Below are 26,677 nucleotides of genomic sequence, written 5' to 3' on the forward strand. Positions count from 1 at the left end.
AAATACTTTAAGCCTGAGTGAGTTTACAACCCAATTTATTTTAAGACAAATAATTCCTCTACCTACTTTGATATAAAAAGAACAAAGCACTCTTTTCTTTAGCCGAGTTAAGCCAAAACAAAACTTGATCCGTGTTTCGTGGGGACCTCTACTTTCAAAATGTAAAAAAAAAAACTGCCTGTAATGATTTCCATATGCCCTAAAGCATGCAAGGTGGGACGCTAATTCAAGAAATTATATAATGCGCTTTCTTTTCTTTGGGTGTATTAGCGCATTCTTGCGCGAAATCGATCTATCTGTATGCGTGTATTGAGGTCTGCCCTTGGCGCGTGTCTTCGTTTTGTGTTCCATGTTCTCGTGCTTAGATGATGACACTGCTCATGTAAACGAATAATATCATAACTTGTTAATTTGCAGTTCTACGCGACAAATCTGTTCCAGTATCATGCTGAGTGAAGGGGCTAAAGGAAACTCATGCCCAGACAGATCGCATAACTTGTTCTGAGCTTTTCCGGTTTCTTGATCTTTGAATCATTGAATGGAAAGTTTGCGGTCAATTGATCCCTTTGTTATCAAGAATTTCATCCCTACTATATGGAAACCTTGTGATACATTGTGGCAACCGTAATTAGACATTTCGAGCAACCTTTAAAACGCCTTTTTTTCTGTTCGATTTCCGGCAAAAGAAGCAGTAGATGGGAAGCACCCCCCCCCCCGGGCAATCTAATAGGCAAACACTGCTGGGAGTCATCAGTGAAACACAGCTCGAGTACCACATCCCGCCAAATTACGCTGCTGTCGGGTCCGACAACTTTGTACGTCTCTTGCATTGTAGCTAAGGCTATCTTAGGAGACCGCCATTTATGAAGCATGTCAAAGACCGCAAACTTTTCAAAAAAAGCCCCCTCTCGCATCACTCCCCGGTATAGAAACAAATTATAATGATCTGATCAAAGAACTTACAAGTCCGCAAGACAAAATTTCGCTTGCCGGTGTGGTGCACTATGTAAAGACGTTTTTAAAACACACTTATGTAAAAAAGCTGCAAAGATTTTAAACAGAATTATTCAATTCACGCACCCGGTCTGGTAACTGCCGTATTCGTCGACAGCCTCTCATTATATTTTGCAATTTGTAAACGAAGAGATTTATTTTCCTCGTTTATAATGCAGATGAGTTGTTAATTGCCCCTAGTACTTCCTCTACGCCCAGTCCGAAAGACAACGATAAATATAGATTACTTCATGGTTGGTGAGTGCGTACGATTTTTATTCACGAGTTGCGAAGAATCGTAAACGAACGAGCGAGTCTTCGAGCGAGTGAGTTTGCGATTCTTCACAACAAGTGAATAAAAATCGTACAAGCGAACCAACCATGAAGTTATTTGTTTATTTTATAAGTACTGAGATTTCTTTCAAACAATAATGACAATTAACAGCGATAAGACAATGAAATGAGTTTTATTTACTCATGCGCTCTTTAAAAATTCAACATCTTTTCAAAATTTCTAGACAATGAAATGAGTTTTATACACTCGAAAGTGTCAAAAACTTCAACATTTTCTTTTCAAAATTTCAGCAAAGGGAAAAGAGGAAATTTTAAAGCTAGTGATATATAACAACTTATTCATATCGCATACATTGGTCGATAATGTTTTATAAAGCTGGCAAAACCAACTTGGCATCTTCGAAGCCAGTATTGCGCACCGTGGAAATAAACAAGAAATACATAAATGAATAAGTAAATAAATAAACTTTTCAAAACTGAGTAAAGTTTAAATCATTCAACATCGAACCGACCAATGTCTCTGTCAGATAGCGAATATATTTTTAACTGAGTGACGTACTTCTCTTTTTTAGTTATTTCAGATTCGCCAAAATATATTAAACGCACCAAAATATCCTTGACAACTGAAAGTGTGATTCATCTCGTGAAAATTTACCTGCTGCATTCATAAGTTTTTCGCCATTCTACACCTTGTTAATTAAAGAACACTCATCAAGCGAAAATGAGTCCGTGAATAATGATGTATAAAAACTTGTTAATTTGCAGACAGATTGGTTTGTTGTGGCGCGGTTTGATTTCATTCTGCATACATCGTTGCTTCAGCCTGAATTCAAATTTATCTTTCATAATGAATGCCGAGTTACAATATGAGTCAATTTCTATAAGCAGTGAGCGGGAACTAAAACAACCGTGGTGTACTAAGAAGTGCTTTTTACCCAATCATTTTGAAGTCAAAGGTGCTCGAATCGAAGTTGAATGACGTAGCCGCACGAAAAATAACAAACAATGCCCTTGGCCTGATAGTGGCTTTATGCAGTCTCTTCAACCAGTATTTTAATTTTATTCATGGAAAATAACAGCTGATAAAATACAGATCACGGTACTGTAAAACTGGCCTCGGTCTATTCGTGCTCAATGGTAATTTGTGAGAACCTCGAGTAATAGAATGGCCTAGTTCTTACTACCTCTTTAACTTCGAGCAAAAAACAAAATGCTGCATCAAACGCTTAAATCATTATTCAAATTAAAACGACTTCCAGAATAAACTAGTTCAATTGTGATACAACTTTTGCAATAAGTTTTTCTGGGTGATTACGTAACGAAATATTTCCAGATCTCTTTTAAGGTTCGAATTTTAAACATTTCACATTAACGATACCAGATTGAAACTTGTGACACGTTGTAGAGAGAGGAGACAGCCTAATTCTATAGACAGATAAAAAAGCGATTAGACGGTATTTCCGTAAGATATGTACGTTAGGTACGTCAACACCATCGGAGGTTTTATTTTTTTTAACAAACGGAAATAAGCAAATATAAAAGTGCTTGGCATTGCTTGTATAATTTCGAAGTTTTGAAAACAAGCACGGCAAGAATTCTACACGATAGCAGCAGAGGTCGAGAATTAGTCTATTCGTTATTGTCTGTCCTCTGTGATCTGGAAGGATTATTTTTTACAGATCAGTCATCACTTTGCGAAGGGTCATTTTCTTGAGATCAAAAGTGGCAGAATTTAATTCCTGGCGCGGCATTAAAAATATCGCTCTAAACATCAAAATTCAGATAAATTAAAACTGAACGGTTTCTAGAATTCTAGAAATCTTTCACTGATATTCATTGGATATTGACCTGAGCAGCACATAAATTTGGCGGGCTTTTCCAGATGAATCGAATCTTCGAAAAACAACAATTCTGATTGGCTGTTGATATTATAAATTCTGTTCTCATTGGCCAAGCCGAGGGACTGGAAATAAATATTTAGCCACTTCCCTTGAATTTGAAATGATACTCTCACGAGGTCACGTCCCTCGAAGCGCTTGAAATTAAGATTTATCGTAGGACTGGAACTTCATCCACGATTTCATCACAGGAAATAACATCAACCTTTCCTGTCCTGCCTTATAACACCATTTCCTTACAAAGAAACGGTTTTGAGAGACGGAAATCTCCCATTTCCGCTGCTGTGTAACGCCATACACTACTCTTTCGATTTTCATCTTTCACGGGAGAAGCACCTGATGTTTGCGCTGAAAGATTTTGCAAGACATTTTCTACAATAACAAGAGTCCGTCATTAAGAGATTAACATTTTCTCTACCAGTGCCGCGCATCGTGACTTTAAATGAACAAACAGCTATTGTAATTCTAACTGAGCAGTCGAATCGACAAAGATTTGAAAGAGGAGCGCTTGAGTTACTCGAGGTTATAGAGAGTGTTTACTCCGACCTATAGGTTTAAAATGCTGCTATTTGGAACTGCAGGAAACTCTTCAGAACCCACACCATGGTGATCACTCACTAGCAAAAACTGCTAAATCGAAGGAACCGAAGTCGTTCGCTTTCTTCGTTATAAGACCATTATGGCTTCGCTGAAAGTGGCGGTGCGCGCTCGGCCCTTGAACAACAGGTGAAATATTATGATCCGTTGTTTTACTAATATTTTCATCAGTGGGATATGTTTTGATGTAACACAGTGTGCATCTAACATCATTGAAGACGAGATAAGAACTTCTTTGCCTTCTTTGTTCAACAGGGAATTGGAGCTCGGATCCAAATGTATTATTCAAATGGAAGGACGGAAAACAACAATATTCAACACGAAGGTAAGCTCTTGAAGCTTTTATTTCGTTAGCTGCATGATCTAGCAAAATTATTCAATCACCGTGACTTTAATTCAATTTTTTCTAACACCGTCCTCGACAGTCACCTAACTTGATTTTGTTAGATGTGCGATTTATGGCGTATTCTTACATTTCCTTTATCGCTAAATCGGTCCTATTTTGAGAAGCCTACATGTAGCACAAATTATGTAAACGCGGTTTCTCTGCCATATTGCGAACGCTCGGGTTAAATTTTTTACCCTCGGTAGCATTTTATCTGGGAAGAGGTTAACCAGAGGATTGGTTTGTCTCTTTTTTAAAAAGTTTATGATATTAACTTGTTGTCAATGAAATCTGCGTGATGGACGCCCCCGTGCGAATATCAAAGTTCCGTATCTGTTCTCGTGATCGCGCTAAGAATGTCTGAAAAGACTTGATAGACGTTTTCAAGTACCTCGTGTCTTTATTGATTTGACTTCGGTTTATTTGTCATCTATTCAGCATCCTATTTATTCAAGGCCTAAGACTTAACCAAGAACGATGTCTTGAGCAATAAAATTATGTTCATTCACACTACGTTTTCGCAAAACCTGGCGAATACTGACTGTGTCGATGAAAGACTCGCGCGAGTCGACGAGACAAGATCTCGCTTCTAATTTCGCGGATTTTACATATCGTGACCTTGGTATTATTTCCTAGAAGTTCCACTTATTCTTTAGTGGAGCAAAATTCTTAAACTACTGTAGCATAAACTTTCTTTGTATAATTCATTTTAATTGCTTTGTTGTCTTGAGAAAAGGTGCTCAATCAAGGAATTTTTCTTCATGCTGTGAATATTGCACCCAATTTACGCGTAAACAACTGCCATTATTCATAAATAGAATAATTTTTTTCATGGTTAAAAATCTACATTGCCTTATTTTTGTTACAAAGCTAATAAAGAGTTATCTTAAAAAAAAAACTCAAATTCCTTCCACTTAGGCCAAAATTACGAAAGCTTAAATGTGTTCAAGTTGTTTGTTTTGTTAAAAAATACTTAGCAAAGAATAATAACCTCTCATTTTAACAGTTGTAATTTGGAGTCCAAAGGGCGAAGTTCAGCCATGGGCATTGTTAATAAACATATTTTTACTTTTCATATAACCTTGAGGTTTAGCTGACAATAAGTGAATGATAAATGCTAATGGCATTGGGCAGGTTTCCTTTTGTCAAGGATTTTGCCACCAAACTGTAGGTTACTAGACACTTAGTACCATCTTGAAAAATTTGAAATTAAAAAAGTATTCATTTTGGTCTTATGATTTTACTAGGTTTAGCGTAAATGTATTTTATACTGTGTTTATGTGTGACTGTGTTTTCCAACTGTGCATTTTTATTCCTTTTAATTGGCCTTAAGTATAGGTAATCATGATACTCACATGATTGCAAGTGCCGTTTGGAATAACTAAGCATGAGTCAGTTTTTCAAAGGCTAACAAAATTGCATGAGCTGGTAGTCAGAGCAAGTCCAATTTGTAGCATTTGATAAATTTACAGTTTTTGCATAGTGTTCATAATTTCCAACTCCGAAAAAACTATAAAAAATAGAAAATTATTTGCAAAACTTCTGATTGTGTTTGAAAATCTTTGGGTGGTCTTTGGAACTCTTCAAAAATCTTCATAAGGGCTTAGGTAGTCTTTGGAAGTGTTCTGAAAACGACTAATTATCCTCGGTTTATCCTCAAACACCTTAGGTGAACTTTGACTGCCTTCAAAATACCTCAGATGATCGTCAACAAGCTTTAAATATTATCTTCATGACAAACTTTGGAATTCTTTGTTGTAATTGTTTCTTGTATTACAGCTTTGCTCTCATGTTACTCTTTTTGCACAGGTGTGACACTTTCACTGCATTGCTCTTAGCTAATCAGAATGAAGTAATCATTTTATTTGCAAGAAAACAGTCTCAAGCTCAAAAAAACAAGTGAATTCCCCTCACTGCATGTCCATATAGTTTTTTCAATGTTCTGAGAATTTCATGTAGTATCAAGTCAACATCTCTTAGCCGGTCTATTTATGACCTCATTTTCCATTTATTTCACTCCATATACATGTGCAGGCTAAAATTGTTATAAATTTTAGACATGAAAAAGGATGAATAATGTTGGAGATTATTGTCAAAAATAATTTGTCTTCCATGAGGGTAGCAAAGGAGGAATTTTAGCTATGTTTTTGTTCATAAATTTACACACCATGTAACACATGGTGTCACATCAAGTGTCACATTAATTCCTTCGCCACACACTGCTAACAAAAAAGAGTCTTATATTGGGCCTGGAATCTGGAGCAAATATAATGTCACTTTGATGCAGCTTGTTGTCTCTGTTATTCCCGCTGAGAAACACAAGGCAATTTGTATTAACTGTAAGTTGCTACATTTGGATGGCTGTTAATTTTGGAGGGTTTTTTTTTTATTAATTTCAAACAAACAGTACATGTACATTACTTATTTTAACTTGTTGGTATTAACTACATTATTAGAGTATTAATTTTAGAACACATACTATATACAATGTCCTACATTTTTTCATTGTTTTGTCTACATACCCAGTGTGCATAGAAAGTCATGTCCAATGTATAGCACAGGGCTAGGTATTTTGCTTGTGGATTCCATTTCTCAAGAAACTTTCCCCCCACCCCACTTCCCCCCTGGTCAGGCTTGCAAGTGCAGTTTCTTGGGATTTTTTTTTAAGACATCCAGATTACTGATTTTCTGTGAAGAGAAAATTTTTTTGGGAGCTGGTGAGAATGAGTTTGGGCTAGCACATGATAGTTGCAGCTTGCACCTTGATACAATGGCGAATATATTTAATTCTTTTCAATTTTAGCTTTATGGTGAGATAGGACTTGAAGGGGATAAGGCTCGTGATTTCAAGAAGGAATTCTTTTTTGATCACTCCTACTGGTCTGCTGATGCCAAGGATCCACATTTTGTAACACAAGACAAGGTATGCGCCAGCATTTTTGTTAAAATATTTAGACTAAGTTTTAATAATTACCAGTACAGTACTGTTACAAAAGTAGAAACACCATCATACTAAACAGGTGCTTTATTCTACTACAAAAAGTAAGTGTCAAAAGTTATGTGTATTTGTTTAAAAAGTTAGCTCTTTTTATTTGCCAATAAATTTATTTTGCATCTATCAAGGGTTTTGAAAAGGTGAAGGATCATTAGTTAATATATACCTGTAATTCAAAATTTAGAAGCAATTTTGATAAACAAAGCCTTTTTCAATGACAACTTTTTTATTAGTTTTTCAAGTTTCCATACGTGGTACACCTGTGAAATTTTATCTTTTACTTTTCTAAGTTTTTAGTTTTCTAGTACACAGTCAAAGCTCTCACAAGTAACCAGTGCTTATCCAGTCTGGGAGGTCTAGGGTTTGAATTCTGTTGGGGAATCAGATTTTGTTTTCTTTGTCTTCTGTTCATGACATACTCTTAATGTCACCCATCCCTGTTGAATTGTTTCATAAACACAGTTAAAAGATCTTGTAACAGACCAGCCTTTATAGTTTCAGCATGTGGTCAGTTACAGCTTTCACTGTGTATGTCTTCATTTTAGTTGGAAGTACAGGTAGATATTTACATGACCCCAGCAATAAGAGGTTAGCCCCCTGCAGAGTTGCCAGAGCCCCTCTTTGCCAGTTTGTTTAGGGTTCCTGTCCAACCTTCACAGCTACCGTAGCAGCCTCGGGACCTAAGTCCCACTGTACTTCACCCTGACAGCTGCCAGTCCCCTACTCCGCTGTTGCCAACCTCCCACAAGCAAGGACATTTGGGGTTGGGCTTTTGGAGGTGTGTGTCCTATGGTGCAATGAGGGCAGACAATGAGCAACAAAAGTCTACTTGCCCCTACAGGGATCCTTAATATTAATGGATTTCAAAAATGATATGTTTGTATTTGGTTTTCAAGAAGAAACATCTTAACTGATAGACAAAGAACAAGCTAGTTTTCCTGGCAAAACATGTTTCAACCTGTGAATGAATTGTCACGGCAGGTTTTTGATGACCTTGGTCAGGGTGTGTTGGACTCAGCATTTGAAGGCTACAATGCCTGCATATTTGCCTATGGTCAGACAAGCGCTGGGAAGACTTATACCATGATGGGAACCAATGTAAGTCCAAACTGTACAATACCATAAATTGCAAAATCACATCACTTTAATTAAACAAATTATTTGAACTTCTTGTTTGAGCTCTAGCTATCCAGCTTTCAATAACTGCAATTAACAAAGTCCCCCCTTCCTCAATACAATTTAAGTTCCCACTGTAGGGTTGATTCCATCTATCCCATTATTTAGTTTTCCTTGTTTATTTATATTTTTGTTGCATTCTAGATGAATAACTATACACACTATGCTGCTGAGTTCAGTTCACAAAAAGCAACAAGGCTTGGTTTTTTAACATTAACAAAACCAACTGCACTATCGACTAGATAGTGATTTAACCAGTGGACCGTATCATTCACCCTTTGAACAAGTCTACCACAAACGTTTTAAGACCTCGTGTTCTCTATCCTTGGTATCTTGTTATATTTTTCAAACATTTATTTGTCTTGCTGAGTATTGTATCTCTTATACGTGCCAACTGTTGTATCTTTTACTTGCTAAGTATTGTATCTTATACTTGGTAAAGGTCATCTTACTGAATGTTGGAATAAATTGTTAATTAGTATTTCATTATTGATTTATTATTCATTAAAAGCCTTTTTGCATGTTGTTATTATTTCCAGGAGGAAGTGGGACTTATTCCTAGGATATGCAAGGTAGCTACTAATAGTATTGTACTTTTTATTTTATGTTGTTCTGGAAAATTGTTGATGCCCTCTCATATTTCGGTTGAACCTTGTACTCCCAGTAATGTTCTTTGGGTGAAAGGTGGTTGTACAAATTGTTGCAGCAGTAAGTTTGATTGTTTTTCTAATTGCAGGGATTATTTAAGTACATTGAGCAGAACACATCTCTGAGTTCTTCCTTCAGAACTGAAGTGAGGTAAACACAATATTAAATCCCTGTCAAATCTGTAGTGTACAGTGTACAGTAAGATAACTAAACATTGGCTTTGCTATTTTGTTATAGCTATCTTGAAATCTACAATGAACATGTGCGTGACCTGTTGAGGCCACAGAAACTGAAGAAACTTCCGCAGCAGAATTTGAAAGTGCGTGAACATCCCAAACAAGGTCCATATGTTGAAGGTAAGGACTAGCTTGCTGTGTGAAATCTCTTTACCTGTTCAAATCCCTAGCTCACTGAGGTTGCTTTAGGGATCCAAACCAATGCTATACTGATAATTTGACAACTGTAGTAGTTCCCTTAATATTGATTAACTGTTGCTAATTATTGTATGGCAAACGGGTCCAAGATGAAACGGTGATTTCGGATTAGCTTCCTGATTGGTCTGAATTTTGAAATATGGAACTCTAAGATGGACTGCTTTTCAGAACATTGCTCTAAAGAAATAGATTGTTGTTAAGTAAAAATATTTTTCCTTCAGTTTCACAGAAAATTTGAGTTAACCTTTCCAGGAAGTGACCTAAAAATTATAAATATATGCCTAACTTTTGCATGCCTGCGGTACTTTCAGGGAAGAAATGCAGTACCTAAGAAAGCTGTTGAAAGCCTTCGCACATGCAATATAGTAAGTTGGGCATAACTAGCAGACTTGACTAGTCATGCTGTGAGTTTAACAGGGAACATGATGATGACTTAAGTCAATTTTTTAAAACACCACTCTGTTTTTTTCCCTCTCTTTCAGGGTTAACAAAGCAGCATGTTTCTGATTTTGACTCAATTGAAGTTCTCATGGAGCAGGGTAACAGGCTCAGGTTTGTAAGCCTTGCTTAAGGTTGCCTTCAGATTTATCTATATTGTCACAAACATTAATACAATTTTGCCTTTCCCTAGCAGTGTTTGAAAGAATATTGAAACCTTAGTCTTAAGCCTGTTTCATTTTATTTTGCAATTCATTTTTCAGAGCAACTGCTGCCACAAGAATGAACAACACCAGCAGTCGTTCACATGCAATTTTCACAATAAAGTTTACTCAGGTAAGTATGCTTAGTGCTTGTGTGTAACTAGTTATCAAGTGTTTATCTCATTTTGTTTAAGGTCTTTAACTTTAGAGTGATCAATATATCAAAACTCTTTGCAATGCTTATGCATCATCAAGTAGACAGCTGATGGATAAAAGATTTACAGTGAAACCTGTAATAAGCACTCCTCATATTAACTCTCTCAAACTCGACCCTCCAAACATGACCCGCCTAGATTAGCTCAGCTATCCGCGGGCATGTTACAATTGTAATTTTAATTTGATAGCAAATAAAATGTATGTATGTATGTATATTAAGCAGACACCCTCTATCACAGCTGTAAGTGGACACCAACATGAGTCCCTAAATTTTCATTCCACATTTATTGTAAAATAAACCTGCATTCAGCAAACACCTCTGTTAAGTGGACGTGGATGTTGGACACTAATTTTAAGCCATTTTGTTGCACAAAACCTGCAATAAGCAGACACTTCAAAGGCTTTTTAATTCTAAAAGCTTAGCTCAGACTCCTTTAACATTGTTCAGCAATGTCGTTTGATGACAATGACAATTCCAGATTAATACAGTGACTGACTGGACATTGTGCTATGAGCAGTCTTTGATCTTACACTGTGTTACACTGTGTTATAAAAGGTTTGATAACTAACTATTATTGCACAATATATTAGAACCTGTTTAGAGCAGACACCCTGTATTAAGCAGACACTAGTGAGGTCCCAATGCTGTCCCCTTAATACAGGTTTCACTGTAATTAAAATCTAAATTCTAAATCTATCCATCAATCTGATTATTAGTTCATCTATCTCTTCCCTTCTTTTCCTTTTCCATCTATCCTTTCCTTTCCTTGGAAAAAAGTTGTGAAACACTTCAATCACATTTACATTTCATCGTTGCAGGCCAAATTTATGGAAGATATGCCCAGTGAAACGATCAGCAAGATACATTTAGTAGACTTGGCTGGCAGGTTTGTAATTCATTGGTTCACTTTTTACTGGCAGTAAGTAAATAAATAAGTACTTTTTTAGACACATTTCACCAGTGAGCCTGAGGCTCGTCTAAATGTGAACGTGTATCCTAAAATTAAAATTTAAAATTTAAATGTTATCTTTTCACTAAAAGTACAAAACTAGACTATAAAATTTAAAATTGAAAAACTAGACTATAAAAATTTAAATATGTAAACTAATCGATACAAAGATTATAGCAACAATTGGCCACTGTTGATATATTTTGGCTCCTTAGTAAGTAGTTCTGTTGTAAGTACAGTGAAACCTGAATACTTCAGACACCAAGAGGGACAAAAAGCATTGTCATCAGTACAGTATTTTTTTAGTTTGAATCTAAAATCTCCTTCCCAGAGAAAGAACCAGTTACTACTTCACTACCTAATCTTACACTAGTAATTGGATTATTTCAAACAATTGGATTAGTTGTGGAGGGGTGTGTTAGCTAAGAGAGGGGGATTTTAGAGTTATTTTATTCTATTCCCTTATCTCCATTTTTAATACCTGTAATCTATAAATCCAATAATGGTTTTCTATTCCCAGTGGTAAAATAAAATGCTTCATGCTATGAATAGCAGATCTAGTTTCTGGGCACTCAACTAACAAAGCAAAAATAACTAAATAAGATTTCACAGTTCAAAATGAAAACTGGCAGGAGATCCACTCACTGGACCACTGCTGCCTCCACAACAATGTATTCCTCTTTTGTCATTAGTAATAATAAATGAAATCTTCCTTCTCATAATATCAAATGAATATTAAAATCAAGCAGTAATGAGTTATGAATTATGAGTACATTCTCACTACAAGTACTGTAAGAAACGTCTGGAGGCGAGTAATGAGAATTTGTTTTTCTTTGTTGTTGTTGTTCCTAGTGAGCGTGCTAGTTCAAGTGGAGCCGCTGGCGAGAGGTTAAAGGAAGGAGCGAATATCAACAAATCTCTTGTGACTTTGGGGATTGTTATTTCGACACTTGGTAAATATATCATTCTATCCTTTTCTCCAGGTGCAGTCTGTTCCATTAATAGCTTAAGCGGTCCAAATCTTTCATTTCTCCGCGAAAAGTGGAATTGACAGGGAGTGTATTTTTCTCGTTAAGCGAGAGCGTAACGTGTGAGCGATACGTAGCGGACGAACATTTGAGACAAATTTTGGCCATGTGCAAAATTAGCTTTAACAAAGGAAACCTGAAAATAACAGTTTACTAAGATGGAAAAACACCAAAGAGATCATAATAAATCATAAAGGAACAAAGATAGCCAAGAATAACACGGATTACAATCTACGAACTTGAAAAATTTAGGCTAAGCTTTTCAAGATACGTGAACTGTGACGTGGCTCCTTCAATGCAGTCAGTTCTGCCTGACATTACCTCTGTTGTTTCTCCCACAGCTGAAAACTCCATTAATTCCACGTCTTCATCAAAGCGTCCTTCATTCAGGAAGAAGCTGTTTGTTCCATACCGTGATTCTGTGCTGACATTTCTTCTTAAGGACAGTTTAGGAGGAAATTCTAAAACTGTTATGGTTGCAGGTCAGTTTTGATTTTTTTTTTTACTGTAACATAATCAATGGTAAATTACAGGGATTTCTCCTGCGAAAAAAAGTCTTATCTGTTCTCTGTTAAAGTCAAGATATGTTTCTCCTGTGCACACATCCATGTGGTAATGTTAGCTGGTGAGTTAGTAAAAATCTTGGGATCGTCTTCGTCATCTTCGGAAATCGTCGAAAATGTCTGGAAAACTTTGTCGACGGTCTCATTACTTTCGAGTAATCGTCGAAAATCTTCGGAAAATTCAAGCATATTTGGGTAATAAAAGGTAAATTGAAAGATGATTTCTCGGAAGTATGAATTTTCTCTTCTCACATTCAACGCAATATCTGCTCATTCGCTGTGTTTGCTCTAAGAAAAACTCTAACTCTAGCCAGCGGAGAAATTTATTTCCCTCTTTATGTCGTGTTTGAGTTTTCTTTGTGCTTGTTTTCATGGACCTGTAGTTTGTAAGATATTGCTTGTTTTTTTTAGCTATTTCACCTGCCGAATGCAACTATGGAGAAACACTTAGCACTCTTCGCTACGCGCATCGAGCAAAGAGCATCATCAACATGCCAACAATTAACGAGGTAAAATAAAACTTGAGTGATTTTCATGTCACTGATAAGTTTAATATACCTTCAGGACGGTTGTACTGAAGACTGTTGGAGAAAAGCGATCCGAAGCATTGGAATCTTATGGAGCCAATCATAGCCATAGAGGCAATGAACCAATCAGATCTCGAAGCAAAGGGTGCCAAGCGCGGGAAAACATCAACTGGCACCAAGCGCGGGAAACGTGTGTAAATCAAGGCCGAGTCTTTAATTTTGTTCCTGATTTCTTGCTTAATTATATTTGTTCCTTTGTAGGATCCAAATGTCAAACTTATCAGGGAACTTAGATCTGAAATCGAGCGACTCAAATCCATCATCCGGGACACCGAAATGGGAGATGAGGTAACTTGCTACTCTGTGTGACTTCAACTTCTATGTCAACATTGTTCGGTTGTCATATAACGGTTGCTTTCGTTTTTCGTAGAAAATGTCCATAAATGACTCCATGAAAGCTGCAAAGAAACTTCATGAGAACCAAGCGCGGGTCGAGCAGCTAACAAAAGACTGGACCGAGAAATGGAAGGAAGCGAAATCCATCATGCAGGTGGGTGGAGTGGGTGGGGCACTGAGCAAAAGTGGAAAAAAACACCCATCTTTTTCCTGATAGATTTTTCTCTTGTCTTTGAGTTTCCCTTTATGATTACCAGTGAATCTTGTCAGATGTGTTTAGTTCTTGGTTTCTCTCACAATCGCATGATGCAGATCATTTAAGGTTTTACCTCTGGTTGTGTTTGCGTTTTTTCGCGTGGGAAAACTTTGTTTGCTTTGGTAAATAAATGATTCCCATTGCTGTCCCTTATATTCTGCAGGAGAGCGAGTTACAGCTTCGTCGTCAAGGTTCATGTGTGGTTCTTGTCGACCTTGAACTTCCTCATTTGGTTCGCTTGGAGGAGGATCCGCTGAGAACAGAGATAATGCTGTATCGTGTCATGGTAAAAAATCTTTACAAGCTTTAGAGCATGTTTCATAAGGCATACGAATGTGGATAGTTGTGACACATCGAATTTTTGCGTCAGGTGGAGTAACAGTGATGAGATATTTGGGAGTTTAAGAACACCACGACGACGACGGCAACGAGAACGTCACCAAACAATAATGAGCAAAACAATGGCTTTGCACGTGCGTTATAAATCTTTTTACATGTCTTAACCGTCCTCTACAAAGCAACAACGTGAAATGACCAAGTTCTGCGTAGTCTGAGGAACACGAACGAAGACGGTTTATTTCGTATTTCCATTTGGAATTGAAAGCCGTCAATGCATATTTAGCCTGAGCACGTTTTTAGAGCCATTTGCGTACTCAAAAGATCTAGGCAGTCAAAATGTAAATTCAGTTTTGAGTGGGCGTCGTACTCGGCGTCGCCGTCGTCGTTGCTTAAGCTCCCTTTATAGTCGACTTTTCTAGTTTAACAGTATGGCCAATAACTAATGGTCAACACATACAGCTCGCAGGTCACTGATTGTCTGTCATTGTATACCATAAAAAGGGTTCTCTAGTGACAACGAATTGCCTGAATTTAAGATCTCATAGATGTTGTTCTTGTTAACAGCACGGTAAGACACACATTGGACGAGAAGACGCCCCCAACCCTCAGGATATCGGTGAGTCGATAAAGAAACTTGTCACGTGATCTCTGACTCGTCCACAGTCGTCTCTTGAATTCATTGAATATTAACGAGGCTAGCACGAGCGTGAGGGGTGACGGGAAGACGAAAAATCCTATGATCCCCTCCGCTCCACATCCCTAAGTTTCATCCAGACTCCCTCGACCGTTGCCGCTGATCTTAAGAGATGACTAGGGACGAGTCAGACATGATCCTGTGATCATGAAAACAACCGGATCTGCTGTACCGGTAACCTGACTATTTTTTTCCCAGTTCTTGAAGGTGAAGACATCGAGAAAGAACACTGCGTACTGGATTTTGTCAAAGGAAAGGTGACATTTGAGCCGATTTCCGCCATGTGTTGGGTGAATGGAGTGGCTGTCACGCAGGCCACTAAACTCAATCAAGGTATCGTGATTTATTACTCGACAAATCAACCTCGTTTGTCGAATGGAATCCAGAAGCAGCAGGCGACTTCAGTAAACCTTTTGAGTGAAGGCTGTGTTCACACTTGGTGCCCGAGTACTGGTGTCTGAGCACCAGTACAAAATAGTGTTGCGTTTACACACTGGATACAATTACCCAAATACCATTAAGTGCCCAAGGTGGTGTGTGTGTTTGAAAGAAAGGTGTGTTCACATAAGTGTTCAGCGAGAATGGCACTCGGACACTGTATTTGGGCACCAAGTGTGAACATAGCCTAAGAAGGAGAAAGTTACAAATATTAAATAGCCCTTATGAATGTTGACGTAAGATAGGTAGATCTGGAAAACACAAATCAGCAAAGATGAAAAGAATGCCCACGTCAAAACAGCACGGAGGTGTCAGAGGTTTGAGAAAGTTTTGCGCAAGCGAGACTTGGGGTGATGTGACGTAATCAAACATAAGATTTGTTCTCTTTGCTAGTCCCCTTAGATATCGTGTTACATTAATTACATTGACTGCAGGGTTCAACCCTTTATAGAGTTGCCCTACTACCATACGCTTTTTGGGCTCGTCACGCAATCTTCCTTCCCCAAGATTGCGTGACGAGCGCAAAGAGCTTCTGCGTAAGAGGCTATAGAAAAGCGGAGAAGGACGAGTTCAGTCACTGGACTATAACAGAGTGCGATGTTCTTGCAGGTGATGTTATTGTTCTTGGCAAGAGTGATGTCTTCAAATTCAACTTTCCAACGGAAGCAGCCAAACTGAGGGAAAAACGGCGCTCTGGCTTGTATGGGATGGTGAGTTCAACAGCTTTTCACGCAAAGTTTCGCAGAACACGCGATTTCACGCACACGCATGCAAACACCTATATGCGCGAAGCACTCGCGTGAATCATAACTATGTGATTTCTTTTGCGTCAGGAATCGACGGAGTCCTTGAGTAATTTCCATATCTCCCCGCTCCGTGGCAGTCAAGGCAATCTGAGTGTGAAGTCTGACTCTTCATCTCCGATGACGTTTGACTCGGGGTATGAAAGTTTTTTATTCTCACTGTGTGTGATTATTTTTTTAAATTATAATTTGAAACTGAAAATTCCTCATTATTTTAATTGTTGCAGTGTCGAGGCGGATCTTCCAGGAGCAGATTCTTTGGATGATCTCAAGTGAGTTGATTTTTTCAGATCTTACTTTCATTTCATTTTCATTTATTTTCGTGGAAACGGTTTATAATGGATCTTTTCTCTACTATGCGGAAAATGTTAATGTGATGGAAGTCATTGTCAACTCTACCCTCGTAGTAAGCGTTCCCGGGCGAAGAGCTTTTTCCGCATTCTGGCCGCGCGTAAATTGGAGCGAAAGCAAAAACTCGACGAGGCAGGGGGAGGTGGGTCGCTTCACTCGTACCACCACCCCCAGCTTCGGCGATGTTTTTGCTCTCGTTCCAATTTTTGCTCGGCCAGAATGCGGAAAAAGCTCTTTGGACGGGAACTCCTGCTACGCAGGCTATGTCGACACTCACGTAAGAGAGTTCAGTTTTTTCTTAGCGAGATAAATTTCATAGGTTGATGTTGATTTATGGGAAATAAACTGTAGAACCTTTTTGAATGTTCAGTACCTCTCATTAATTCTAACTGTAGTTGTTTATTTACATGGCTATTCATTTTGCAGAAATCAAGTGACGGATCTGATGGCTAGGCACAAAGAAGCGGAGGTGCGGCGACTGGAGATAGAGAGAGCTTTCCAAACTGAAATTGACAACAAACAAAAAGAAATCGACGATCAGAAAGAACACATTCAAACTTTGCGCGAACTGCACGAAACCAGGTCACAAAAAGCCAGACTAGATCTGGAGAACGTCCGGTTTAACATGGACAAAAAACATGACGACTCGAAGAACGACATCGAGAAACAACTGGAAGATTTGTTCGAGATGAAGATTAAACACAGCAGGGAAGTAGAGGAGTCGGCAGAAGAGATAGCGAAGGAACGAGAAGAGGTTGGTCGGTTTATGGAGGGTGAATGGCAGAAGATTATTCAGTACGAGATGAAACTAGCAGAGATTGAGCTGCAGAGGCGTAAAGTGCTTGTTCAGACGGAGGTCGATCGAACGCAACAAGAGGAACTTCATGCTCTGGAGAGAGAAGGAGATTTAAAGGACCTGGAAGACAAACAGGTGAAGTTGTTGGAATTGCAGGAAACGCTTGAAAAAGCCAAGAACGAAGCAGAAGAGAACTTAAATCGGGACAAAATTACTTTAGAGTGTGCGCTTACGAAGAATTTAGCTGAACTAGACGAAGTAGAAAGAAAAATTCGACTTCTGGAGGAAAAACACGATCAGTATTTCACATACCTCAGCTCTTTGGAAGACTCCGCGGACACGGAGCAAAGTTGCGAGGAGAATGGAGTTGTCGATCATACCGACAAGAAACGGAGGATTTCAGATTGTGGTTTGAGACCCAAAACTGTTTCTTTCGATCTGCGACAACGGAGACGAACCAGCTGGAATTTAGATTCACGGCGTAAATTGGTTACTGATTCGGATGGTGGTGTTGACGATGTGCTAGCTATGCAAATGCAGAGCTTGTTAGAACTGAAAGAGGAAAAAGAAAAGATGATAGAGAAAACACGCGGCGAGTTAGCTGAGGAAATCACGAGTGTGGAATTCTACGGTCGACAAATCTTGGAAAACGAGGCTAAAATAACAGAACTTGAAGAACAGTACAAGACTTCGCGCCAGCAGCACGCAGAGAAAATTCGCTTGTGTTTGGAAAACTTGAAAAGCAAAGAAGAACAGGAAATCGGGGAAATTGACCAAGAACGCGAACGTTATGTGGAACTGTTATGGAAAGAATATGGTGAGATCGAAAGTTTGATTAACGAAACATTTGACTCCCTGAACTCCGGTGATCCCTCTGAAGGCGAAGAAGCCAGCGATGGCGAGACGAACGAACAGAGACGCGAAGTTCTTAGTTTGGTTAAGGGGAGATTAAAGCAGATTGGCTCTGATGAAGATGAATTATTTCTTGAGTATGTCGCTAAGCGAGCTCACTTTGAGAAAGACGAAGAACGTGTTCACGAGCAACAGAAACGTATCTCCGACCAGATGTTGGATGGTATCAAAGAGAAGGAGATCGCACTACAGAAACTCTCTGGACAAAAGGAAAGGTTCCACGTGGAAAGAGCGAGGGAGCGAAGGCTAATATATTCACGAATAAAGAGGCTTTCACGTGTGAAGTCGTCAGATGATCTTCAAAATGAGGAAGCGTTGGAGCTTTTCAAGGAAGAAGCGAGGAAACTTCGAGAGACATTCGAGAAAGTCGAGGAAAGTGAAAACAGGTAAGCTCCGTGTTTCCATGTGAGAGTTGTTTTGAGGGAGTCTCCTTTGCGCGGGCTGAACATGCTTTTGACCTATCAGAGCGAAGATTATATCTGCTCAACTAATCAGGTTCGAGACTAATCGCAGTCAGCGCAAATTTTCCCGCCTGTTGCACGTTTTGGATTTTCTTTTTGTAGTGGTCGGTGTTTGCTTTTGTTTTGACCGCCACAAAGCCTAACAAACTTTGAATTAAACGACCTCAGAACAGGGCTGGGAACAGCTAAGAACACTTTTAGCAGGACATTAGCAGACAATAACACACCGAAAGTGTCATAAACGTCGCTACGCCGAATTGAACTATGCAGACCTTGCGTAAGCAACCCTCTACTTGCTTAATAAGGCGTCACAGCTAAAACATATTTATTTTATGTTGTCGTCTTTCGGTTGCAGTCTTCCCCTAAGGTCTAACACGATATCTTGTGTCACTTTTCACTTTTGTTTTCTGCGTCTCCGTTCCGTAATGATTTTTCTTTCAATATAGTTTCCTCTAGAAATGACGATAGCCTGCGTAGCAAGCGTTTCTTTGGGGTTCGGGAGCAAAGAATTACAACGCGAAAAATGGAGCTCTCGCTCCATTTTCCGCGCAGGCAAAACACCGAAAATCCCGTTCCTCGGTCTTTCTTTGGTCCCAAACCCCACGGAAACGCTTGCTACGCAGGCTAAAATGACGATTGAGTGTCACTTTTAGACGAATTTTACACGTACTGATAAAAGGAAAAGAAAATTCCGAACAACAGAGCCCCGCGTAAACCTGAAAAAGTTTTCACTGACAGCTTGTTTTCATTATTTGACATATTTTTGTTGGTTTCCCCTATGTTGAACCAATCAAAACCAAGTTATTATGGGGGCGTAGGATTCATAGTTGTCACGTGGCGTGTTGGTGCCGACTGCCGGCTTTTTCATTGGCTAAGAAATTTGAAAAGCCAATTCAAAGACAAGATAACTAAAACATGAAACGTGAAACTCAAAAACATCTCGCTGTTTGACGCAGATTTGAATTTATATTTTGACTTCAGACTACAACTTGAACGGCGGGAACGAGAGAATATCCATCTGCAACTAGAGGAAGCACGAGCCAAGCTGCGAACAAGTGAAGAGGACAAAGAGGAATGCGAGGAGAAACTGAGAGACTTGGAAAAACAAAAACTGGAAAAGGAGAAAGAAATCAGTGAACTGAAAAGACAAATTGAGGAAGAAAAACAAAGCTATTTAGAAAATCTCAAGTAAGCTAACAGTAAAGTGAATAAATATAAACCTAGTGTAACTTTATTCAAGTGTAAGAGCCTTAGAGTATAGATAGCTGTGTTAACACGTTGCGATAATTCTATTAATCCGGTTATTCGTTTTTTGATTGGTGATTGCTCAGTTTTGCATTTTCACGCGCAAGTAACAACCAATCGGACACTACACGAATCTCTATAACGTTACGTCATCAGAGTGGAATTTTCGGGCCCAGTCTCTAACATTTGTTTTGTTGTCTTCTTAGTTTGGTGAAGTTTGCTTTATCGATGTTGTACAAATACAAACAATTGATTTTTGTTTTAAAATGGTTGACAGCTTGGCTGTGGCTTTCCTTTGAAATACTTCTGTTTTTCTTTATAGAACGGAAGATTACGAATTCATTGAGAAACCTCTAGGTAAGTAAACCTTGTCGTGTTATTCAGGTCCAGAGTGGTTGAATTTCTACTGTGTGAAGTGTTAACGAGCTTATTTTTGCCTGTTCCTTTTAATTCCAGTTAACCGACTTCACGTAAAATTCCGGGTGCTTGGTAACCACGCGGCTGCCGAGGTTCTGAAAGAGGTGAGTCACGTGACATTTTTTTCACCCAGTCCTAGATTTCCTCCTAGTGATTGTCATACGTTTCTCTCAATGTTAGTTACGAGAATTTCATGATAAATCAAGACAACATTCCGTAGTTGATTATTTCTTCATTCCCATCAACTATTTATATTAACATTGTCAGGAGAAACAAGATTCTGATCACTCTTGAGCGTGTCGTTGTTTAAGAGACTTCTTGTCGTCTTTTCCAGGCCTTACTTGCATCAAGCGTCCCCGAGATGATCAAGTCGGCACCAGCGTCCTGGGGCTCTTCGCGGCAAGGAGTAGATAATTCCTCACACGGCGGATGGCTGTAAGAAAAATTCTGACTTTTTTATTTTGCTTTAGCAAACGATTTCACTTTAAACTCGTCAAAATGCAAGTTTTTGATTTTAAATTTGGCTGAGCCACCTGATTTCCATTTGATCACTTAATCGCTGGTCAAGCTGTTAATCTAGACTCCGAGTTGTCTCTCTTTCGCTAAGTCCTTCCAGTGAGGAAAAAATGGCCGCACGTAATCCTGGGGGCGAGAAGCGCGCTCCTCGCCCCCAGGATTTTGCCTGGCCATTTTTTTCTCGCGGTTTTCTTTCGCATCACGCACGACGGACTGACAAAGAGGGACTACTCGTTGTGAACCGCTAATCGTAAACATTTTGAGTAATTCAGAGGAAATGGTGTCACTTCATTTTGACTTACTGGGTTTCGTTTTATTTTTCTTGCAGGTTTCACAGTATTCAAAAAGACGTTACAATCGTACGGAAAAGAGAAGAAGGAGGCGGCGGACTTTTACACTGGTTAGAAAACGTTTTTTTTGTGTGTGTTGTAGTGAATGAGGCTTGCCTTCAAATAAGAAGGAGAACACGATTAAGACGTATTAGATTCCCTCTTTTGGATTTTTTAAATGACCCGGAAGAAAAATGAAGTACTCTTAACAGAGAATAAGAGCCAACAAAACCTTTTAATTCCAGATAATTAACTATTTTTCCACGAGCGCTATGTTAGTAAGTGTCCGTTTTAAACCAGTGGATCGAAAAATTGGAAAACATTTTTTCATCTTTCTTTCGAAAAATCTTAACGTTATCCCTGCTCTGTGCTTATCAAACGTAAAGTATAAAGTGCTCCACAATATGACTGTTGGTGTATTGCTGTTTCAGTTTTATGGGGCGAGGAGTCATTGAAGCATCACCGCTGACCGTTTGGGAAGCAGTCAAGAATCCGCTGTCCAGATATATTTATGACAACATGCTTAAGGTACAAAAACTGTCTGAGTTAATCGATAAACTAACGTGTTTATCGCCTCCCCTCGTCGTTGCTGTTCGCGTAAGTTGTTCCCTTGCGAGAGAGCGACTACTGCCTACCATGTTTTGTAACTAAAATAAGCGTTTATTATTCGTTTCCAGAAAATAAACATTGTAGAGCATGTCGAGGAAGGATTGAAAGTGGGTAAGTATCGGGAAGTTTGTAATATTGATTTTCATTCAGCTTTTTCAGTCTGGAGTCTTCACCAGTATTGGCAAGCTTTTGTAGTAATAGCTTTACTGACCGGGTAGGGAGCAGGGATGGCGCAGTGTTGAGAGCGCTCGCCTCCCACCAATGTGGTCCGGGTTCGATTGCGGCCCGGTGCCATATCTGGGTTGAGTTTGTTGTTGGTTCTCGCCTTGCTCCGAGGGTTTTTCTCCAGGTTCTCCGGTTTTCCTCCCTCCACAAAAACAAATTCAAATCCAAATTCCAATTCAACCAGGATAGACGACCCGCATGAAAACCAGTTAAGGCTGATGTGGCTTCCTCTCTAAATATTGTAATTTATTGCTGAGAAAGTAAATTTCAGGAGAAAAAATAAGAGCACTACACGAAGCGTAAATTAAAGGCCATTATCAGCTAGTTTTTGGTATATCAAAGAGTTCTAAAGCATACCTTGATTACATAAAATACAGCAATTATGCGTTTCTTTTGTTTAACAATACTCGACAAATGACAGGACCCAATTAGGATTTAAGGATGGCTAATGATGGCAAGGATGGAAATGGATTTCGATTCGTTTAATTTCCTTGACATTTCATTGATTTCTTTATTTCAGTGTACATGCTTCACGAGACATCTCAGTGCTTTATGACACACTCACGTGACTTCTGTTACGTATCCAAAGAACGCGTGGAGGTGAGTTAAATCCTGCTTAAAGGTAATGTATTGCTTACAGCCTCTCGCCTTTATCAAATCGAGTAGCGGGGAAAAAAACAATCACAAACCGAAGGTGGTCGATGGGTAGGGCTCGAGCGGAGTCTCCGTTCGAGGCAGTGGTTAGGAAGTGGCTTTGGAAAACCTTCTTCTCTTTTCATCTATTCCACGAGTGGACATCCTGGGGCCGCCGGGATGAAGGCAACCTGTGCTGTGAATGAATTGTTGTGTATCTATTTCAGCACAAGTCCTGTAAGGCCAAGTTCAAACTGGCGACATAACGACATAACAAGGACGTTATGTCGTTGTGTTTAGTGTGAACATCCTGACATAATGACGTAGTAGTAACATGACAGCATGAACATAACAACATGAGGAAAAAAAACCGATATTTTCCTTTTGTTTTTATGTCGATGTTCACATTGCAACATAAACTATCATGTCGTTATGTCATTATGATGTTATGTCGTTATGTCGCTATAGTGAACCAGGCCTAAGTGACGAATATGATTAAACTAAATTTTGTTGAAACATGGGAATCACGCAAACTAGCGTGACCTACCCCTTCAACATAGCGTTACAGTAAACGGTCATCCTCAGTGATGAGATCGTTCTTGTCAGCCACTGAAGCATTTTTGACGAGTCTTCATTGCCGCTGTTTACTGTTTTCAGGGTCAAAAGTATGTGCTGGCATCTCAATCGATTGAACATCCGAAGTGTCCACTGTCCACCTCAATCATCCGCGGACAGGTTAGTGCTAAGTGCCCGCGTAATCACTTGAAAGTTAGGTTCATGTTTTTCAGAAACTGTCTCTTATCTCTCGTCAGTGTTCAGAACGATTTTCAGATTTTGTCAATTTAAGGAATGTTTTCTACCCAACCTGTGATCCGGGGCAACACAGATCGGAAATACTGTGCTACTGAGATATATAAACCCTTTATCAGTTGTCGTTACATTTGTTGTTCTTTTAAACCATTTGTTTTGATCAAAGTTTTCTCACTTTTCCTTTAGATCATGTCCAGTGGATGGATTGTGGAACCAGTACGCGTTAACGGCCAGGACTGTTCCCTTGTGTGGTACATCACCAAGGTAAGTTGTTGTTTTAAAGGAGCTCAGTTACGGTATTTTGGGCTATTTTGACCACGTACAAAATTACCTAGAAATTGAAGGAAACTTGAAAATAGTAGTTGACGTAGATAGGAAAACACCAAAGAGATAATAATAAACCATAAAGGAACAAGGATTGTTAAGAATGGAGAGGTTTAACACGGATTACGATCGACTAATTTTTAAGCTTAACGTTTCAAGATGCGCGAACCATGACAAATAGATAAATAAATTACAATATTTAGAGAGGAAGTCACATCAGCCTTAGCTGGTTTCCATGCAGGTCCTCTATCCTGGTCGAATTGGAATTTGGAAATGTTAGTTTTTGAAGTTGGTGCATTCAACGCTTGTGAGTTATGTTGAATTGAACAGGAGGACTTACAGAAACACGCCGTGGCTTCGTATATTTTACTTAGCCTTATTATTAGCGTTAGTTTTGAACAGCAGTGGGCTGGTCAAGAAATACCAGTTGGGGCTACGATTACGATAAGCCGTCAAATCGAAAGAAGGGTTTAGCATTGACGTTGAAGACAAAAGCCAAGCAATTGTTACAAATTTCTGGCAAGTTTCCTGATCATTCCAACTGTAGTCAACATTTTTGGCGGGTTTCTTTGGAATAAATGTCGCGCACCCCTGAAGAGAGGACCTTCATCGTTAAGATTGCTGCCCACGCGCACAGAGCGATTCCGGCATAACCTTTCTTCAATCATCATCGTGTTTCTTTCCCACTTCTCTTACAGGTTCACCTCGGCTCTTCATCCCTTCCATGGCGGTTAATTGATCTGCTATCCAAACGACAGCCCCTCAGTATAGCCTTCCTACGGAACTACCTGGCGCCTCCTTGAGTATACCGAGCTGCTATCCAAACGGCAGCCCCGTCTATATAGCGTGCCTACGGAGCCTGCTGGCCCATCCATAAGGTTACTAAACGGCAGGCCCTCGTTAGAGTGTACTTATGAAGCTTGCGAATTGCTATGCAAGGGAGCCCTTCATTATATGGAGCTCTTTGGCGCCACAGGAGAACAATATTCTTTTAGCGTACAAAAATAAGTGTTTTTACTCTAAATACATTTTAAAGCAAGAGTCGAAATTCCAAGTTCCAAATTTTAAATTTATCGCCTAAAGGGATTAATTTGAACGTTTTTAAGAATTTCGTTTATTGTTATATAATGTTAATATGGCAAGATGTTTGTCAGTGCTATGAAGGTGCAACGTACCATAAAATCGGAGTTTACCCACCATATATGTAGTGGGATTCCTAGATTGTTTAGTATTTATTCGGCTTAGCTTTGGGTTCATCCCACTCATCAACAATTCCATTTTAGCTGTTAATTTAAATGGGGGTTGAAACTTTCTGTTGTGGTTGGTAACTTGTTCAGTTTAAAAACAAAGAGGTTATTTTACCCTTGAATTTGTAGCAGATTTTTAGCGTTTTTATTCACATCTGCTTCTTATGCAAGGCATTTTAAGAGAAGTATCGTCTACAGCAATTTATATGCAAAGACAAAAATGGACTGTATATAACACTTTCTGGGCTTGCGAACTAAAATATTTCCTTATTGCTGGTTAAATTTTATGAAAGAGTATTTAATTATAGAGTAAATCAATAGATATTTTGGGAATTGTATTATAGCGGTGTATTTTGAATTGAAGAGCAAATTTAACATTTGTAATGTACAATTTGTAGGACATGGGTTTGGATGCAAATCTTTTCTTGACGTCTCTACGTTGTATTTTTTTTTAATTTTGGTTTTCTTAGTACTCGGTCAGTCGAGCAAAGTCAGGGTACGAGGTGAAGATTCAATAACGGGGCAATTATAAGGTCACGCAAGGATAAAGCACGCGTGACTACAAGCAATTTGATTGGACAAGAGATTTGAAAAAGCCAACATAAAGATAACAAGTTGTTAGCGGTGTAAAAATCTCGTTCCCAGAGACCGCGATCCTTTTGGCCAGTCAAAATGAGGTGAGCCAGCATTAGGCACAGCGGTTATTCCATCTAGTCATGTTCTGAAATCGTTATTGAATTTGAACGCATGCGTACAATAAAAAAGGATCAAGCCGAAGCTAGCATATCCTGGTTCCGAAACCTCGCAGGTCCTGGGGACGCGATTTGTGGTGGGATCAAAAGAGAACGGATCCCGGAAACTTCCTCTTTACTTTGAATTGTAGTTTGACCAACAACTCTCGTGTGATGACTGCTAGTATCGTGTGCTCATATCGTTTTCGATCCTGCTCAAACGATCATTTTTTGTCTCATCCACAGGCAAATAATATCATTTCTGGCCTACTCTCAGCTCGTTTGATCACCTTGCGAAGAGTAAAGAAAAACATCATCGACTTTCGTTCACGTTTGATCCGCACCTTAGTTTTGTCTCAGTTATGAGTAATTGTCATTTTTTAGGGGTTAGTATTTGGGTAGAGTTATAGTTTTAATGCCTTTGCATACATTTGTTAGCGTTTTCGAGGCTTTCAGATTGTTGACAACCTGCAAAATGTGTAGCGACGGAAAAATTAGACATGCGAGAGCTTGGAACATGCTAACATTTCTTAGTTTTGATAAAACAAAATTTCCAATGGTAAATGACATTTAGATAGTTAATAGTAACAAATGATATTTATGCTATAGTTGGTTGGAAGGTGAATAACTTTATACAAGTATTTTGTTTCGTTACAGTAGCCCTCAGTGCAAAACTGATCTCAGTAAAGAACAGTTTGAATTTATGATTTTTTTAGTGATCTCAATTTCCTTCTGGAGTTTCTGGGCGTCGGTAATTTCGTGGTACGTTCTGATTAAGTATGAATTTATCGTGTAATATT

At 38.9% G+C, this 26,677-nt stretch overlaps 1 protein-coding gene across 1 annotated transcript; it reads left to right on the forward strand.

Annotated features, from left to right (window-relative positions):
• Positions 1 to 3,289: 3,289 nt before the first annotated feature.
• On the forward strand, positions 3,290 to 26,582 carry LOC145485824 (uncharacterized). The gene is made up of 33 exons (XM_081464463.1): positions 3,290 to 3,911; positions 4,038 to 4,107; positions 6,971 to 7,090; positions 8,144 to 8,260; positions 8,878 to 8,910; positions 9,075 to 9,136; positions 9,224 to 9,342; positions 9,903 to 9,972; positions 10,122 to 10,194; positions 11,097 to 11,164; positions 12,080 to 12,180; positions 12,597 to 12,737; positions 13,230 to 13,327; positions 13,607 to 13,693; positions 13,776 to 13,895; positions 14,161 to 14,283; positions 14,901 to 14,952; positions 15,229 to 15,363; positions 16,078 to 16,178; positions 16,302 to 16,408; positions 16,499 to 16,543; positions 17,049 to 18,716; positions 19,773 to 19,979; positions 20,359 to 20,393; positions 20,493 to 20,557; positions 20,788 to 20,888; positions 21,298 to 21,369; positions 21,730 to 21,826; positions 21,976 to 22,018; positions 22,653 to 22,732; positions 23,423 to 23,500; positions 23,762 to 23,839; positions 24,598 to 26,582. The coding sequence occupies exons 1-33, from the start codon at positions 3,865 to 3,867 to the stop codon at positions 24,700 to 24,702; spliced, it is 4,518 nt and encodes a 1,505-aa protein (XP_081320589.1). The 5' UTR covers positions 3,290 to 3,864; the 3' UTR covers positions 24,703 to 26,582.
• The last annotated feature ends 95 nt before the right edge of the window (positions 26,583 to 26,677 follow it).

Source organism: Orbicella franksi, chromosome 4 (genome assembly GCF_964199315.1).
Source record: "Orbicella franksi chromosome 4, jaOrbFran1.1, whole genome shotgun sequence".
Taxonomy (NCBI): Eukaryota; Metazoa; Cnidaria; class Anthozoa; order Scleractinia; family Merulinidae; genus Orbicella; species Orbicella franksi.

Bases quoted from the DNA above. Each gene is read 5' to 3' on its own strand.
- LOC145485824 (XM_081464463.1), top strand. From the start codon at position 3,865: ATGGCTTCGCTGAAAGTGGCGGTGCGCGCTCGGCCCTTGAACAACAG. The intron at 8,261-8,877 runs GTAAGTCCAAAC...TATTATTTCCAG, and splicing joins ATACCATGATGGGAACCAAT to GAGGAAGTGGGACTTATTCC. The intron at 16,544-17,048 runs GTGAGTTGATTT...TTCATTTTGCAG, and splicing joins GATTCTTTGGATGATCTCAA to AAATCAAGTGACGGATCTGA.